We start from the raw sequence: 13,962 nt of genomic DNA, 5'->3' as shown, positions 1-13,962 counted from the left end.
TGTTGGTCACAGCAAAGAAGTGTACAGTATTTAGAAACGCAAGCAGTTTTTAACTTTGCTGGAAACAAACACTTATCTCTAAACAATTTTCTCTTACATGTGACTAGAACAGCTGCTCTGTATATCCAAAACATTGAAAATACGTGTATTCCAATATGCTGTAATATTAATGTTGTGTGACATGTATGCCCGTAGATGGAAGCCCTACTATTGACAGAGAACCTAGCTTATCTGGTGACTATGGTAAAGATGAATAAACAGTAAAATGCACACATTATATTTTTATCAATATGCCGAAGCTTTTCTTAAATCAGTTTGAAACATTTCTGTGAAAGAAGTAGGGCTGTAGCTGTAGCCACTTTTTTGCTATGCTTGACAATGCATCAGTTAATAGGTAGGCAGGCATTCAGTCGACTCGGAAAAAAATTAAATTCTTTAATAATTTGATGGAAATCATCTGAAGACACTTTTGGGCTTGATTTTACCCAACCAATACTGTCATGCTGTTGTGATGGGAAATCAAGGTAGGTTTTTGGGTGATATTTTATCATGGCTCCGGACACCAAAATATCCCAAATACAGACACCATTATCACCAGTGGTGGCCGTATTAGGACATTTGGTGTCCTGTGGACATTTCAGTTTTTACAGTGCAAACTTTGCTCGTCCCTACTATATACAGTACTACCATACTATAGTGTATAGTGATTACTCTTGTAACTTTCAAATTAAAACTGTGCTGTATTGTCTGGCCAATAATAAACAACCCTTATGTTTACCTTAGGCAATCAGAAACAGTGAAAATAAAAGCAAAAATAGAACTTCAAGACCACCTTACCACTTCTTTACAAAGACCATATTATAATTGGTCTTAATGACCTCAAGACCACTTCCTGGCCACTTTTTTTTACAAACACCACCTCTTTACAAAGGCCACTTGTAACAATAGCTAAGTCCCAATCCATGGCTTCAGTAAAAGGATGCCTTGGTCAGCTCAGAAAAGCTAAGCACTAAAAGTGATCATGAGACTTTTGATACAGTGGATGACTGAGATTATATGTATAGTGTATATAAGTACTACACTTCACTTATTTAAGTATTAAGAACCTGCAAGGAGGCTACAGAAAGCCTGTAACTTGTATGGACCGAAGCTCCATGTAATCGCCACACACATTATGTTATATCACTGACGTGGATGGTGTGATCTAATATTGAGAAGTGTGGAGCAAAAAATGGTGACCATATAAAATTCCATACTCGACATCATGGTCTGTTAGTCACATTAGACATGTTTAAGACCTGGCCACTATAATTGGGTGGACTTATTATGAGGTCATGAGGTGTACATGTGTGTTTATGACACACTTGACTGATTATTCATCATTACATGTGGTCTTTGTAAAGAGGTGGTCTTTGTTTTTAACCTGTTACTGTATATAGACAGAGGAATGGAGTGATGATAGCTTCATGAAACTATGTTTGGGGGTAAAAAAGTTGCTTGAAAGTAATGAATAATTAAAGACTCTATTTGTGCTATGGTATTTTACTGGTACCACCCAATTAGCTGTAAATCCAGTTTGTTAAAGACATGTATGTACTTTGGATAGTGTGTTATGTACTATACGGCAAAGACAAAAGAGATCAAAAAGACAACATTTCAGAGGACTACTTTAATTCACTACAATGTGTAGACAGTATCCAAACAATACATAAGATATTATTTTATAGTGTGATTATAATAAGGTGATTGTGTTTCTGTTAATTATTTCGTCTAGTGTATTTCCATGTAGAAAACCTCAGGGATACTTAGGCAGATCTACAGAATGAAGTCTGTAGAGAGTAGACTGCACATCACACTGCAATACAGTCAGCACTGGAAGCAACTACACCAAGTGTCATACTTACTTGTATTTTCGTATTTTACTACTGTTTTCAAATCATTTGGTGTAACTATATACAACATTATTTTACTGGTGCAGGACCAAGTTTTTTTAAAATCAATTAAAACATGGCAATCTTAATTAGATTAAATATCACTTGAATTTATCATTTCTTTATGAGATGATTTTGTATTTTTGTTCCAGGTTACTTGCAGCATCAAGATGAAATTGACTCTTCATTGAATCTCCTTTCTGTTGATAAATTTCTGCTGCCAATCGATTTGCCTTTATGCATACACTATACTCGTATTGTGAAATGTCAATTTTGCTGGCCAGCTCATCAAACGCTACATCATAGTCATCAACTTCTCTGCTTAACAATTTGTTTCTTCCCTTGCCTGTGACAGGAACACCAAATTGTTTGTCATGCAGCAAGCAATCAAGGTGAAGTTGAAGAGCTTCAAGTAACATTCCAAGATTGTCTGCATAGATCTTAGCCTTGTCTATAGAAATGTCAGTAACATGCGGATCGTGTTGCTGGTAAAATGACTCATGAGACGCCTTGAGACCCTGATCCATATACTCAATGGCTGCTGTCCACTTCTCCTGATCTCGTAGAATGCGTGCCATAAATTTGTATGTCCAAATAGAAGTGCGGTACACTCCAATTTTTTCGATCACTTTAAATGCTTTTTGTAAACATACAATGGCCTCATTATGTTTGTCTGTACACCTATATGCTTCACCCAATGAAGTAAGAACAATGACAGTATCCTCATGCTCGTTGAGGCCAAGGTTAACTGACATCCGATATGAAGACAAGAGGCAGTGGATGGATTTCTCATATTGTTTCCCACGTAGCAAAGCTGAACCTATCGTTAGGTATATAATCATCGTTTCTGGATTCTCACCCAAGGTGCTTTCCTGAATAACCAATGCTTTATAACAGTGGTCTATTGCAAGAGTAGTGTTCTGTTGTCCTGTGACTCCGAACATTCTATGTGCGAACCCTAGCAACCTGCTTTCGGGGGAGTTTTTTACAAGCCACTCAATACTTAGGGTAACAAACTGAGGGGCCTTGTTATAGTCTCTCTTGATTAGATAAAAAAGACCTACAAAAATACACAGCAGTGCTTCTTTATCATTTGTGATGGTAGTAACTTTCCCGTCATACTTCTCCAGCTCTTCTTGTGATGTCTTCATCTCTGAGACCACTCTCATATCACCTTTAAGACCTAGCACTACAGCTTTAAGCAACTGAAAAAACAATGACTGAAGGGAACTATACCCATAAACTTGCTGGGCTATACTTTTGCAGTTACTTATCAAGCTGCTAATATTTTCATGACCCATTGAAATACGAAAGAAAAGGAAAGAGTCTTCCAACAGCTGCATTATTGTGAACTGATGCTCCTTAGGGATGGGCCTGTTCAGGACATAGACAATATTCATCCTCTCATCATCAAAATCTTCCAAGGCATGTTTGGCGCCATCTTTAGACCAGTACATGTTACACAACTGGTCACACATCTCAATGTAACATCTTGTGAATGTCTGTTCTGAATTCTTCCATGTCTCATCTAACTGTGGATCACTGGTAGAAGTGTGCTCCAAGTAGGATTGTATGAGTGGATGAATTTGTAGTTGTTGTGACAAAGGATTGTAATCTAAAAGACTACGATTACAAAGACTTTGAATTGTACGCTGAATAGCTCTTCTAGTTGGATTGTCTTTATCTTGAAACTCCACCACATCTGTTAAAACTTTAATGGCAATGGTCTTCTTGAAGCAACCTGGGAATACTCCTAAAGCAGTTAGCACTTTAGAATGGTCATTGTTCAGCTTGTCAATAGAAGTCTTTATAACTGCCTGAATTTGCCAGTCATCAGTAAATGTGTCATCTTTCAGGGTATCCATTTTACTACTTCTAGATTTCTCAAGATCTGAAATTAGTTCAACAGATTTACAAATACCTTCATTTAACAGAGACCCAACTAGTTTGAGAGCCAATGGCAGACATCCACACAGAGTAGCCAATTGATTGGACTCCTTACTGTCTACAGATGGTGACAATTGACATATCATTTCTGAAGCACTCTCCAAGTCAAGTGGTGACACCAAAATGTTTCTGATGTCTAGCGAGGGGTCACCAAACTTCTTGCGTGAAGTAAACAGTAAATAAATATTCTCGGATGTATTCTGCATCTCTTGAATCAAGTGAACAAACCCGACTTGGTCAGCTTCCAACAAATCATCCACATTGTCCAAAACTAACAACAGTGTTTCTTCACAGGACTGCAGTTGTTTGATCCACACTAGCAGCCTCTTCTTAGCATCAGCTTTATCAAGACCACCCACGGACAACTCCTTGAGTATCAGTGACGGAACATCACTGACATTTTTGATACTTCTCAAAGGAATATAAACAGTGATCATATCAGAAGATGAGAGAATTATTTCATGAGCTGCAGCGATTGCCAGCGTGGTCTTACCTATACCAGGAAGACCAGTTAGAGTTAAGATGTGTTGTCCACCTTTAAAATTCTTAACCACTTCAGTAATCTTATCTTGTCTACCCACAAATACTGGAGGCTGGCTTGGTAGCACATTGCGACATCTTTTCCCTATGATAAACACCAACTAATCTACCACAACATTAATTTTGCTTACGTTTCTGGTGCTGAACATGTTCTGCTTCTGATTGTGCCTTTCGTTTTCCAAGGACAAATGTTGGAGTTTCTTGTTTGTGTGATACAGTCATAACAGCTCTGTCTGTTTCCTGTTGATGTAAACAAGTCACTTTGCAAACCCGTGCAAACCAAAACATACCTATATGCATACAGAAAACCAACTACACTACACAGGTTTACATAATAAAGCCACAACATAATATTTTCTCCGTGCACTAACCACTTATCCTCGGATATTATAACTCGAAACACTTATAATGTACGTAACTAAGTAGTAAGTAATCTCAACTGTACGTATATGCATGTAAATAAGTAGTGTATATAGTCAAGAGTTCATAATATATTATAAACTCTTGATATAGTGTAATGTCGACAGTGGCTGTTGGTACCTGTTACCTTCAGACCCTTGGTGTGATTACACCATAAAGCTTTAAATAAATAAATAAATTATCGTTAACGGAGTTATAGGTTAAACTTACCTCTTCAGCACTATAAAAACTTCCCTCCAAAGTGAGTGCTAATTCTCCGTGTGATAATTGACCAGTCGATTCTTTTAGACATTGCAGAAAGGCTTCAAATTCTTTGTGACTGCTTCCTTTGCTCATAAGCCTCGTCAGGAATCGTTCTGTTATTGAACGAGCGTCCAAGGCGGTGGATGGATTGGACAGCCATTCCTGTTCAGATACTAATCCCTTAGCATACAGATAAGGTAGTAATTCACTCAAGTTTATTCCACTTAGCAACAGATCGATATGTCTCGAAATGACCAAACCGTGTGGTGAAAATTCATGAAATTCTTCCATATCGCCTCAGTGCTTCAAGTGACCGCTATAAAGGGGAACCACCTGGTAAACGTGCACGTGGTTTCATGCGTCCTAGTGATACGATCGAGCGAGCCGCGATCGAGCGTGCGTGATGGATAAACTGTTGTCGGTTAACAGAGTAAAAGATGCCATACGGAGCAGTGTCAACCTGGACTATCTAGCTCCTATGTTGTTGAAGCATGGATTGCTGACTCCACTAGAATTTGAACACTTGTGTGACAGGACCTTTGCCGAATCCGAGAGGATCGACTACCTGATTGATAAAGTGTTAATCAGAAAGGGAGACCACGTTGATAAGTTCACACAGAGCCTAAAGGAGGAGAACCAACACACAGGTCACAAAGATATTTTACAAGTTGTAGAAGAAGTGATAAAGTTGTCAATGCTTAAGAAAAGGGAGCTTGAATATGAAGCAGATGGAAGCAAAAGGCCAAGGATGAACCAATCAAATGGTATTAATGGGATTATCAATGCTGTCTCTGATTTCACAGGCCGAGAATCCATAGTACAACAATTGCTTGAGCAGGTGAAAGACAACAGTGTTCAGGTACATTGTATATGTGGTATGCCGGCTGTTGGCAAGTCACAGCTAGCAATGTTTGTTGGTTTGGAGATGCAAAAAAGTTTTGGCTATGCTCTCATTTACCATAATTACATGGATAAGAAGGAGTTTGATGATGGCTTGTTTGCTGATGCTGGGGATCATCACTGCTTGATATTAGATAATATTGATGGATTATTGTGTAACTCACAATACTGGTCTGCACTGATGGCACTGTTATACCAAACTCTTGCTCACTACAACACTATGAAAGTGATCACAACATCTTGTAAACTATACAAGGATGGTCATGTTACGGTTAAAGAATGGAGGATTCCACCCTTCAGTAATGCAACCAGCATTTTGTACTTGTCAAGTAAACTTGGTAAATGTCCAGACAGAGATTTCAAACCTGTTGTTAAAGCTTGTGCAGGGGTACCGTTAGCATTGAAGTGTGCTGTTGAGAATATTCAAGATTGTACCTTTGATATAGATGACTTTTGTGATAGCAATGAAATTCTAGATTTACTAGAAGTAGCATCATACGGTTCAAGCAATCAAGTAGTAAATAGATTTGAGAAGAGTTTTTCTTTGTTAAATGAAGGCCACCAGAAAATCTTGAAGGAAATTGCAAATGACACCAATAAGTTACAGGATGTTGATTCAAAGATTAAGCGTTTACTTTACAATTCAGGGTGGCTGGAATCATTTAATGAACACATGGGGGCATGTGCTATGAATGACTTATTACATTTATTTCTAATAAGAATTTCCTGATCTCCAGTAAAACATATGTATTCCTTTGTAAACTTGCAGTCCTTCTAGAAATTTCCTTCACCCTAAAAGTTTGTTGATTCACGTTATGGATGAGAGCACACACATTGAAGTGATGGAAGGTGATTTGTCTTCACCATACCCTTAGATCCCGAGTAAGTTTCTTAAGTGTACTGGAGCATGATGTTTATATTTGATCTTTGCTAGTCTTGCTGAGAAATGTAAACAAGAAGGAAACAAAGCATACAAGTTGAAGGAGTATGATAAGGCTAAACAATTTTACACACAAGCTACAGGTACGTGTTCCTGATCCAATGCCGGGGATTTACTACAATGACTGCAATGTACAATTTTATGCCTAGCATATAGCCATTGTGGTTTCTTACATTCATGCCAGGCCAAGCTTTGTGTGTACTTGGAAATTGAAATTAAAATCAGCGCAGCTATGTATTTCATAACTGGCACTGACACTTGTCACATTTACCTGCCCAAATTAAAATAGTGACTTAAAATTAACATAATGTATGCTAATGGCCATTGCTTTATAGTTTTGCCAGAGAGATAATGTATACAGGATATTTATATTCAACATTGATACTCATACCCAGTTTGGTATAGCATGAAATATGTACTGTTGAGTTTGTAGCATGCTAGCGTTTAAAGGGAGGAGGGAGTGTCTAGGTCATTTTATGCCAAGTGACACAATTGATGTTTATGTTTGAGAATATTTTCAGCTGAAGAAGTTCTGTTGCAGTAAAAGTTGATTTGAAAAAAAAACAACAGTAAAGTGCATGCATATTATTTGCAATCTTCACTAGTTTTTGTACATGTGCTCCACACAAGGTATAATGCTTGTGAATCTGTTGGAAATGTGTTGTGCTGGGATTTATTCCTGCAAGACTAGTAAATCTTAAGCACAAGGTGTGTTCCCCAGGATTGGTGCTAATGCTTTGCAACAGATATAGTACCAAAACAAAAAAAATAAACTCATTGCTGTACATGAGGTAGGGTTTACGTATGACATCACAGTAGGTGATTCTTCCTGTTTAGGTAAGAAAACAATTGATAAAATCTCCCTAGATTTACTAGGTTACTGGTTTTCCCATGTTCTTTCAGTGCTAATGAAATTGATTTACAAATTTTCTACTGGTATGTACTGTTTACAGAACATAATCCCAACTGCTATAGCAACAGAGCAATGCCAGTTATATGTTTAGAAGACTACCCTAATGCATTAGAAGATTCCCATACAGCTGTTAGTATCTATTGTTTATCGTGTGTTACTGGTTGATATGGCTTGTAGGGATATCTAAGAGCTGGCACAGCATTGGGGCTGGATCCCCAACTAGCACTCAATGCATGTACTAAAGTGTTAGAATTCAAGAAGCAAAGTTCCAGTGCTTCTTATCTGACTTGATTGGGTTGACTTGCCCTTTTTGTTTGGCAGATAAATCAAACTAAACAGTTACTACAAGAGCATAGAAATGGCAAACAATAATGTTGAAAAGAGTGACATATGTTTATGTCTAGATGTGTTCATGTATACACACACACACACACACACACACACACACACACACACACACACACACACACACACACACACGCACACACACACACACACACACACACACACACATGCACACACACACACACACACACACACACACACACACACACACACACACACACACACACACACGCACACACACACACACACACATGCACACACATACACACACATACGTACCATACATGCACATAAAATGCACCCACAATCAATACACATGCAAAAAACCACTATGCACAATCATGCCACACTCACACAATCACGCTGCACACCAGTGTTTATTCTAGGATTTCTCCTTTTGGGGGGAATCAGGGATTCAGGGGGTGACCAGGTGAAAGTCTGTTATATAGTTGTCCAAGTTCACAACTATATAAAACAGTTGAAACAGTTACCAAACTGGCATTTAAGGCTCATGAGTGATGGTTTTAGAGTTTTTTGTGAAGTCAGTGGTAGAGCTTGATGCATGAGTGCATGGTAGTGATGACATAATGGTGTAGATGTCTTCCAAGAAATAATTTAAAACTTAGGGTGTTTGAAATTAAATACCAAGGCATTTGAAATTAAATACCAAGGCATTTTCATGGTTATGGCAAAACAACAAGTTTTATTTAATATCAGGCTTTCTGATATTATATCTGGGGGTAGTTAGGATGGCTGTGCATGCCATTTTGATTGAAAGTAGAAATTTTATAAAATTATATACACTTGTTGAGATGGAATTTAAGGACAATGTTGAGAGTTAAGCATGCTTTTTTTCTACACTTGGGCTCTCAGATATTGAATAGCTATCACTATAATATATACTGAGAACACTTTAAGGTTTGCATTTGCAATTTTTAACCTGGGAAAAATGTTGAATCTCAGAGCATTTTTGATATGTTTAGTGTGTCATTTTAAAACAAGCTAAACTGTAGTAGTCACTCACAATTTTAGGGGGTGAGTCTGAGATTTTAGGGGGGTAAAGTTTCCCCCCTAACATCCCTAGAATAAACACTGCTACACACGCACACTATACAAACACAGTACACACATTCACACACTCATCACACTGATCCATTAATAGTACACAGTTTATCAAACTTGTTTCTCACAATAGTATCCCCATCTTGTATCCTCTACAAGATCAGGAAGGCTAAGATGATGGTGTACTTTGAGAAGTATGGGGAGGCCACTGTTATCTGCAAGTAAGTGATGTTGGTTCAGAGTTAGCATGAAGATTATTTGTAGAACTTGAATTATACTCAGAAAGGCTATGCAGTCTCTTAATTTTATTACTTACACCATGTGACACGGACAATATATATGTTGCACACGGATTGGAAACATGCATATAAAATGTATTACGAATAGTGTACAGTCCTTGTAATACAATGTCACAATGTTTACAGACTTTGTAGTGAAGACTAGTGTAGAATAACGCAATTCTCTCACAGTTGCAGAACGTTTTTGAAACTTATACAGCCTTTTCGTCAAGTAGTAGTGTCTTATTATCATCCCTAAAGTTGTTTTGTTATTGCGTGTTGCATAGGTTAACAGATAACTACACTGTTTGTGGTTGTTACTCTGGTATGTTTATGTAAGGTAATCTCTGACTAGGTGATAGGAAAAGAAAGGATAGCAACTCAATTTAAAAAACATACTGTGTTTTATTTCTATTAAAACCTGACATTGGATAAGTTGTTGCTGAATTATTGAGTTGATGAAGCACGAATGTAACGGAATGTTTGTGTAGGCAGTGGGAGCATGTACTTACATACACTTGGCACATGTGAAAGAGCAGTATCTGTTCTATTTCTTTAGCAACACAACGTGGTGAGTTGGCATCGTGTGAAGCTACATGACAGTGAAATGTTCAGACAACCATGCACCTAGCAACAGAAACTACCAATATGCACTCACAGAAACTCAAGTGGGGGCTCTTCATTCCATTACTATACACTAGAAGAATAAGTACTAGAATCAGTTCCGTATAAAATATTGGTGTAAATGGCTAGCTTCACCATGAATTAAGTTTTCCCCGTAAATTTTATTGCAAGGAATGTGTCACCGTTTCATGCAATTTACAGAGTCGTTTCCAATCCATGTGCAACATGTATATTATCCGTGATCTGACCACTGTCTTTTCTTAGTGACATGCAATAAAACAACTTTACATTATCAACATAATGATATGGGATTGTGGAATTTTAGTTGAAGTAATATTTCCCCATATCTGCTTATTTACATTGATGAGGGACTGCTCCAATGCTAATTGATACCATAATTTATGTTAAAGCAAGAGTTCTAGATATATATGTGACCCACTGAGCAAAAATCCGACTTGTTTGCATTTTCCTCAAATTTCATTTTATGTTGTCTAAAGGGAAAAACCGATGGACTGCTAAAGTTTCAACCATTTCTGGTAAGTGGTTTTGGAGTTTTATGTGTAGTGATAGACAACAAGAAGAGTAAAACAGTCGATTTGTACAGTGCTTATATGGAAAAAAATTACAGGCACTCGTTTAATTGATCAACTCTCAAGTGCAGTGGGCTACAGAGTTGGGACTTGTGCCATTCTATTCACCATGAACTGGGACATTCATCAAGGTATAGTTTGCGACTTAAATACACTCATGCTATCAAGCAAGAAGGCTGTTCAAGCTTAAAACGGTGACGATACAGTTATGTTTTACTTTAACATAAACAAACACACATAACTTACGTTTGCTCCATGGTACAGAAATGAATAAAGATATTCCTACTCTCCATGAAGAGGTGAATCCACTGCTACATTAGATTATTCGATTTGAGTCTTCCTTCACTGTTTACTGAAGCAATTAAAATGTTGCATAAAATTATTTATGTAGCATGCGTTTTTACCCAATGTATTTCAATGGCATTTATCTCTAAAACAGAATTATACAAACAAGTTGGGTTTTCGCTCAGTGGGTCACATGTATATATACTGAGGAGAGTATTCTCATATGCCCCTGTGGAAGGGAGTATCGTGATGTAATGACAGGGTGTTGTGGTTTGTGACATACAATATTCAGGTTCGCCCCATGATACTGTCAGCATGTGTCCAGTCTAATAGCTAGTCTGGCGCCGCCAACCCTATTTAGGCGCTTATAAGCACCCCAAAAATAGGGTCTGATCTGTCTATAATCAAGGACTTGTGCCACCGTTACCAAAAACTGGTGCGTCCAATCAAATCGCAGTATTGCCAATTAAATGCATTGTGGCCCTGGGACAAAAGTCACGAAACAAAAGTTACATGAGTTCTTCTTGTATCAGGGTGAATAATCCAGGGACGATTTCCCATTTATTATTCGTGTGTAATGGACACCTTCCCTCGGAAAGTAGAAATATCGCCTCCACAGCCTATACATCAATCGCCCATAGAAATTAACTAATTGAAATCCCTAAAGTATCACTGTCATGATTGGATTCTTTGCTATTCGTGATCTCTAAATATGTTTGTTAATACGAGCCGCAGTGTAATTATGCATTCCTAAGCACAAGTCCTGAATTCTAGACAGACCAGACCCTATTTTTAGGGCGCTATAAGCGCCTAAATAGGTTCAGCGGCGCCAGACTATCTATTAGCCATGAATTGTGACTGTTGTATTAAAATGATGTGACTTAGTGAGGGTGCTGCTATATTAGAATGCTTTGATCTCTTGCTGTTTACATTGAGCTGCTCATGAAACTGATACAGTACATTGTTGCAGGATGTGTTAGCAGCAGGGGTGGTGGAGCAGTCCAAAGATTGGGGTGGCCAGGCCAGCTGTAAGTTGAAGACCAAAAAAAAAAAAAAAAGAGTCACTGCCTGCTGACAATAGCTGCTCTCCACCAATTATATCTCCTTATTTATAACTACACATATGTAGCTAAGTAGCTTGCTACACTGCTTTTCTGAATACTGTGACTGCTCTATTAGAGTATCCAGATCTTGACTGTTCTATTAGAGTATCCAGATCCTGACTGTTCTATTAGAGTATCTCGATCTTTTCTTGCAAACAGTGTCCCATAAAAGTGGGGGGGCCATTGCCCCCCATCTCCACCACCTATGGTTAGCAGTACTTTAGTGAAACCATTTATTATACCTGTGGCTATCCATGCATTTCAAGACATCTATTACATACATCTGTTCTTAGTATGGTTTTTGGGATGGTGGAGCAGGTCAGAGTGTGTTTATGGATGGGGGGGGGGGGGGGCACTTTGGCAATGAAAGTTACACAATGGAATTTGAAGCATACAACAGACATGGTTGCTACAGATAAATTGAATGGCTACTAAATATAATGACTTCTATTATAGTGGTTAACTGCATTATTAGGATATTTAGATCATTTGTTACAAGCATTAAGTAGGGGAGGGGGATTAAGGTTCACCAAAAAAGACAGCACATTAGTTAGTAAATGAATGTTAGGAGGCACTGCTGGGTACATGCTGAGAGCACTTTATGTTGTCATGATACCTGCTAGTCAGAGAAGGTTGATCACAAATAATGCAAAGATTGGCAATGCATGTGATTGTCCAAGCTTCCAGTATTGGTAATTCATTCACAATTGTGGGGCTTGCATTTTAGGACAGCCGAAAGCCTTGTATTTTTAATTGCTTATAGCCAGTGTTGGGAGTAATGCGTTACAAAAGTAATGCGTTACATAATATTATTACTTCTGTGGTAACCAAGTAATATAACGAAATACGCTATAAAAACAGGTAATATAACGAAATACGCTATAAAAACAGGTAATATAACTCAAGTTACTTTACTTACAAATGTAACACGTTACCTAAGTAATATAGTTACTGTAATGAATCTAATATTACGTAATATTATTACTACAAGTAACGAAGTTACTAATCTCGTTAGTGATCCACTGAGTAACGCCTAGCCACAACGAAGTAATGAAGCCTACTGAATGAAGCTTATTCACCAGCTTCTTACTTATAACCAAGATTTGTACATTGTCCAACAACGCAATCATGTCACATGATAGGGTGGTAGTTTCACACGTGACAGCTTAAGGCTGTGGATACAAAGTAATATAATATGTAATATTATTACAGTTACTTTATTTTATGGGTAATATGTAACTGTAACTAAATAGTTCAGTTGCAAGTAATATGTAACTAGTTACTTTTAAAAAGTAACTTTCCCAACACTGCTTATAATGATGATGTAATGCTTAATGATAATGTACATGTGCTTGTACTTAATCGAAATGTATTTTGTATAGGCAATTAGGTTTTGTTACCACCAGTTTTGGAGAGCCACAATAATCCATTACCACCTATAAACAGATACGCATCAAGTGTACATACATTTACTGTGTGTAGAATAAATAAAAACATTTCCATGGAATGAATCCAATATAACTGGCTCAATTGAAGATAGATAAGTTATTATGAGGTGAAGTGGTGTAAACACTGCATATATACATCACTGACAAGATTATCAAATTAACATCTGTTGGTGCATGCTAGCAGACAACTGCATTATTATTTTTGCTTGCATGATTTCCTTTTTGAGTGTACATGTTTACTGTATGTTTGTATGTAGGTATGTATTCATGAACTACGTACTAAATTTAGATTGTCTTTGTAACTAGTGAAGCACGTAATTATACTGTATGTATCATGCCAGGCACAACTGTGTTATGTGAATATGAATTCAATGAACAATAGAACAATTAAAA

The 13,962-nt window shown here is 37.5% G+C and overlaps 3 protein-coding genes across 4 annotated transcripts in view; 2 read left to right on the top strand and 1 right to left on the bottom strand.

The window, feature by feature from the left end:
* LOC136240004 (uncharacterized) overlaps positions 1-2,005 on the top strand; it is an 18,822-nt gene extending 16,817 nt beyond the window's left edge. The window contains exons 5-6 of the mRNA XM_066030799.1: positions 1,607-1,742; positions 1,790-2,005. Coding sequence (XP_065886871.1) covers positions 1,607-1,742; positions 1,790-1,826 — 173 coding nt within the window. The 3' untranslated portion in view covers positions 1,827-2,005. The remainder of the gene's footprint in view (positions 1-1,606; positions 1,743-1,789) is intronic.
* LOC136240001 (uncharacterized) lies at positions 1,962-5,424 on the bottom strand. 2 transcript variants are annotated; one of them, XM_066030797.1, is made up of 4 exons: positions 5,291-5,405; positions 5,049-5,243; positions 4,550-4,658; positions 1,962-4,503 (listed from the first exon to the last, which is right to left on the bottom strand). In XM_066030797.1, the coding sequence occupies exons 2-4, from the start codon at positions 5,172-5,174 to the stop codon at positions 2,054-2,056; spliced, it is 2,685 nt and encodes an 894-aa protein (XP_065886869.1). In that variant the 5' UTR covers positions 5,175-5,243; positions 5,291-5,405; the 3' UTR covers positions 1,962-2,053. The 2 variants fall into 2 exon arrangements, with proteins under 2 accessions (XP_065886869.1, XP_065886868.1); XM_066030796.1 differs by having other exon boundaries at positions 5,049-5,424.
* Positions 5,416-13,962, top strand: LOC136240002 (uncharacterized). Its single transcript, XM_066030798.1, has 4 exons — positions 5,416-6,863; positions 6,916-7,004; positions 9,375-9,462; positions 13,504-13,962. The coding sequence occupies exon 1, from the start codon at positions 5,485-5,487 to the stop codon at positions 6,709-6,711; it is 1,227 nt and encodes a 408-aa protein (XP_065886870.1). The 5' UTR covers positions 5,416-5,484; the 3' UTR covers positions 6,712-6,863; positions 6,916-7,004; positions 9,375-9,462; positions 13,504-13,962.

This window comes from Dysidea avara, chromosome 12 (genome assembly GCF_963678975.1).
Source record: "Dysidea avara chromosome 12, odDysAvar1.4, whole genome shotgun sequence".
In the NCBI taxonomy this organism is placed as follows: Eukaryota; Metazoa; Porifera; class Demospongiae; order Dictyoceratida; family Dysideidae; genus Dysidea; species Dysidea avara.
This window is presented reverse-complemented; position numbering and strand designations above follow the sequence as displayed.

What these genes read in the sequence shown, in the direction of transcription:
- LOC136240001 (XM_066030796.1), bottom strand. Translation starts at nt 5,372, where the DNA reads ATGGAAGAATTTCATGAATTTTCACCACACGGTTTGGTCATTTCGAGA. An exon ending in GTTTTTATAGTGCTGAAGAG is followed by an intron (nt 4,659 to 5,048) that starts GTAAGTTTAACC and finishes TTACATCAACAG; the next exon opens with GAAACAGACAGAGCTGTTAT. An exon ending in ACATGTTCAGCACCAGAAAC is followed by an intron (nt 4,504 to 4,549) that starts GTAAGCAAAATT and finishes TGTTTATCATAG; the next exon opens with GGAAAAGATGTCGCAATGTG.
- LOC136240002 (XM_066030798.1), top strand. Translation starts at nt 5,485, where the DNA reads ATGGATAAACTGTTGTCGGTTAACAGAGTAAAAGATGCCATACGGAGC.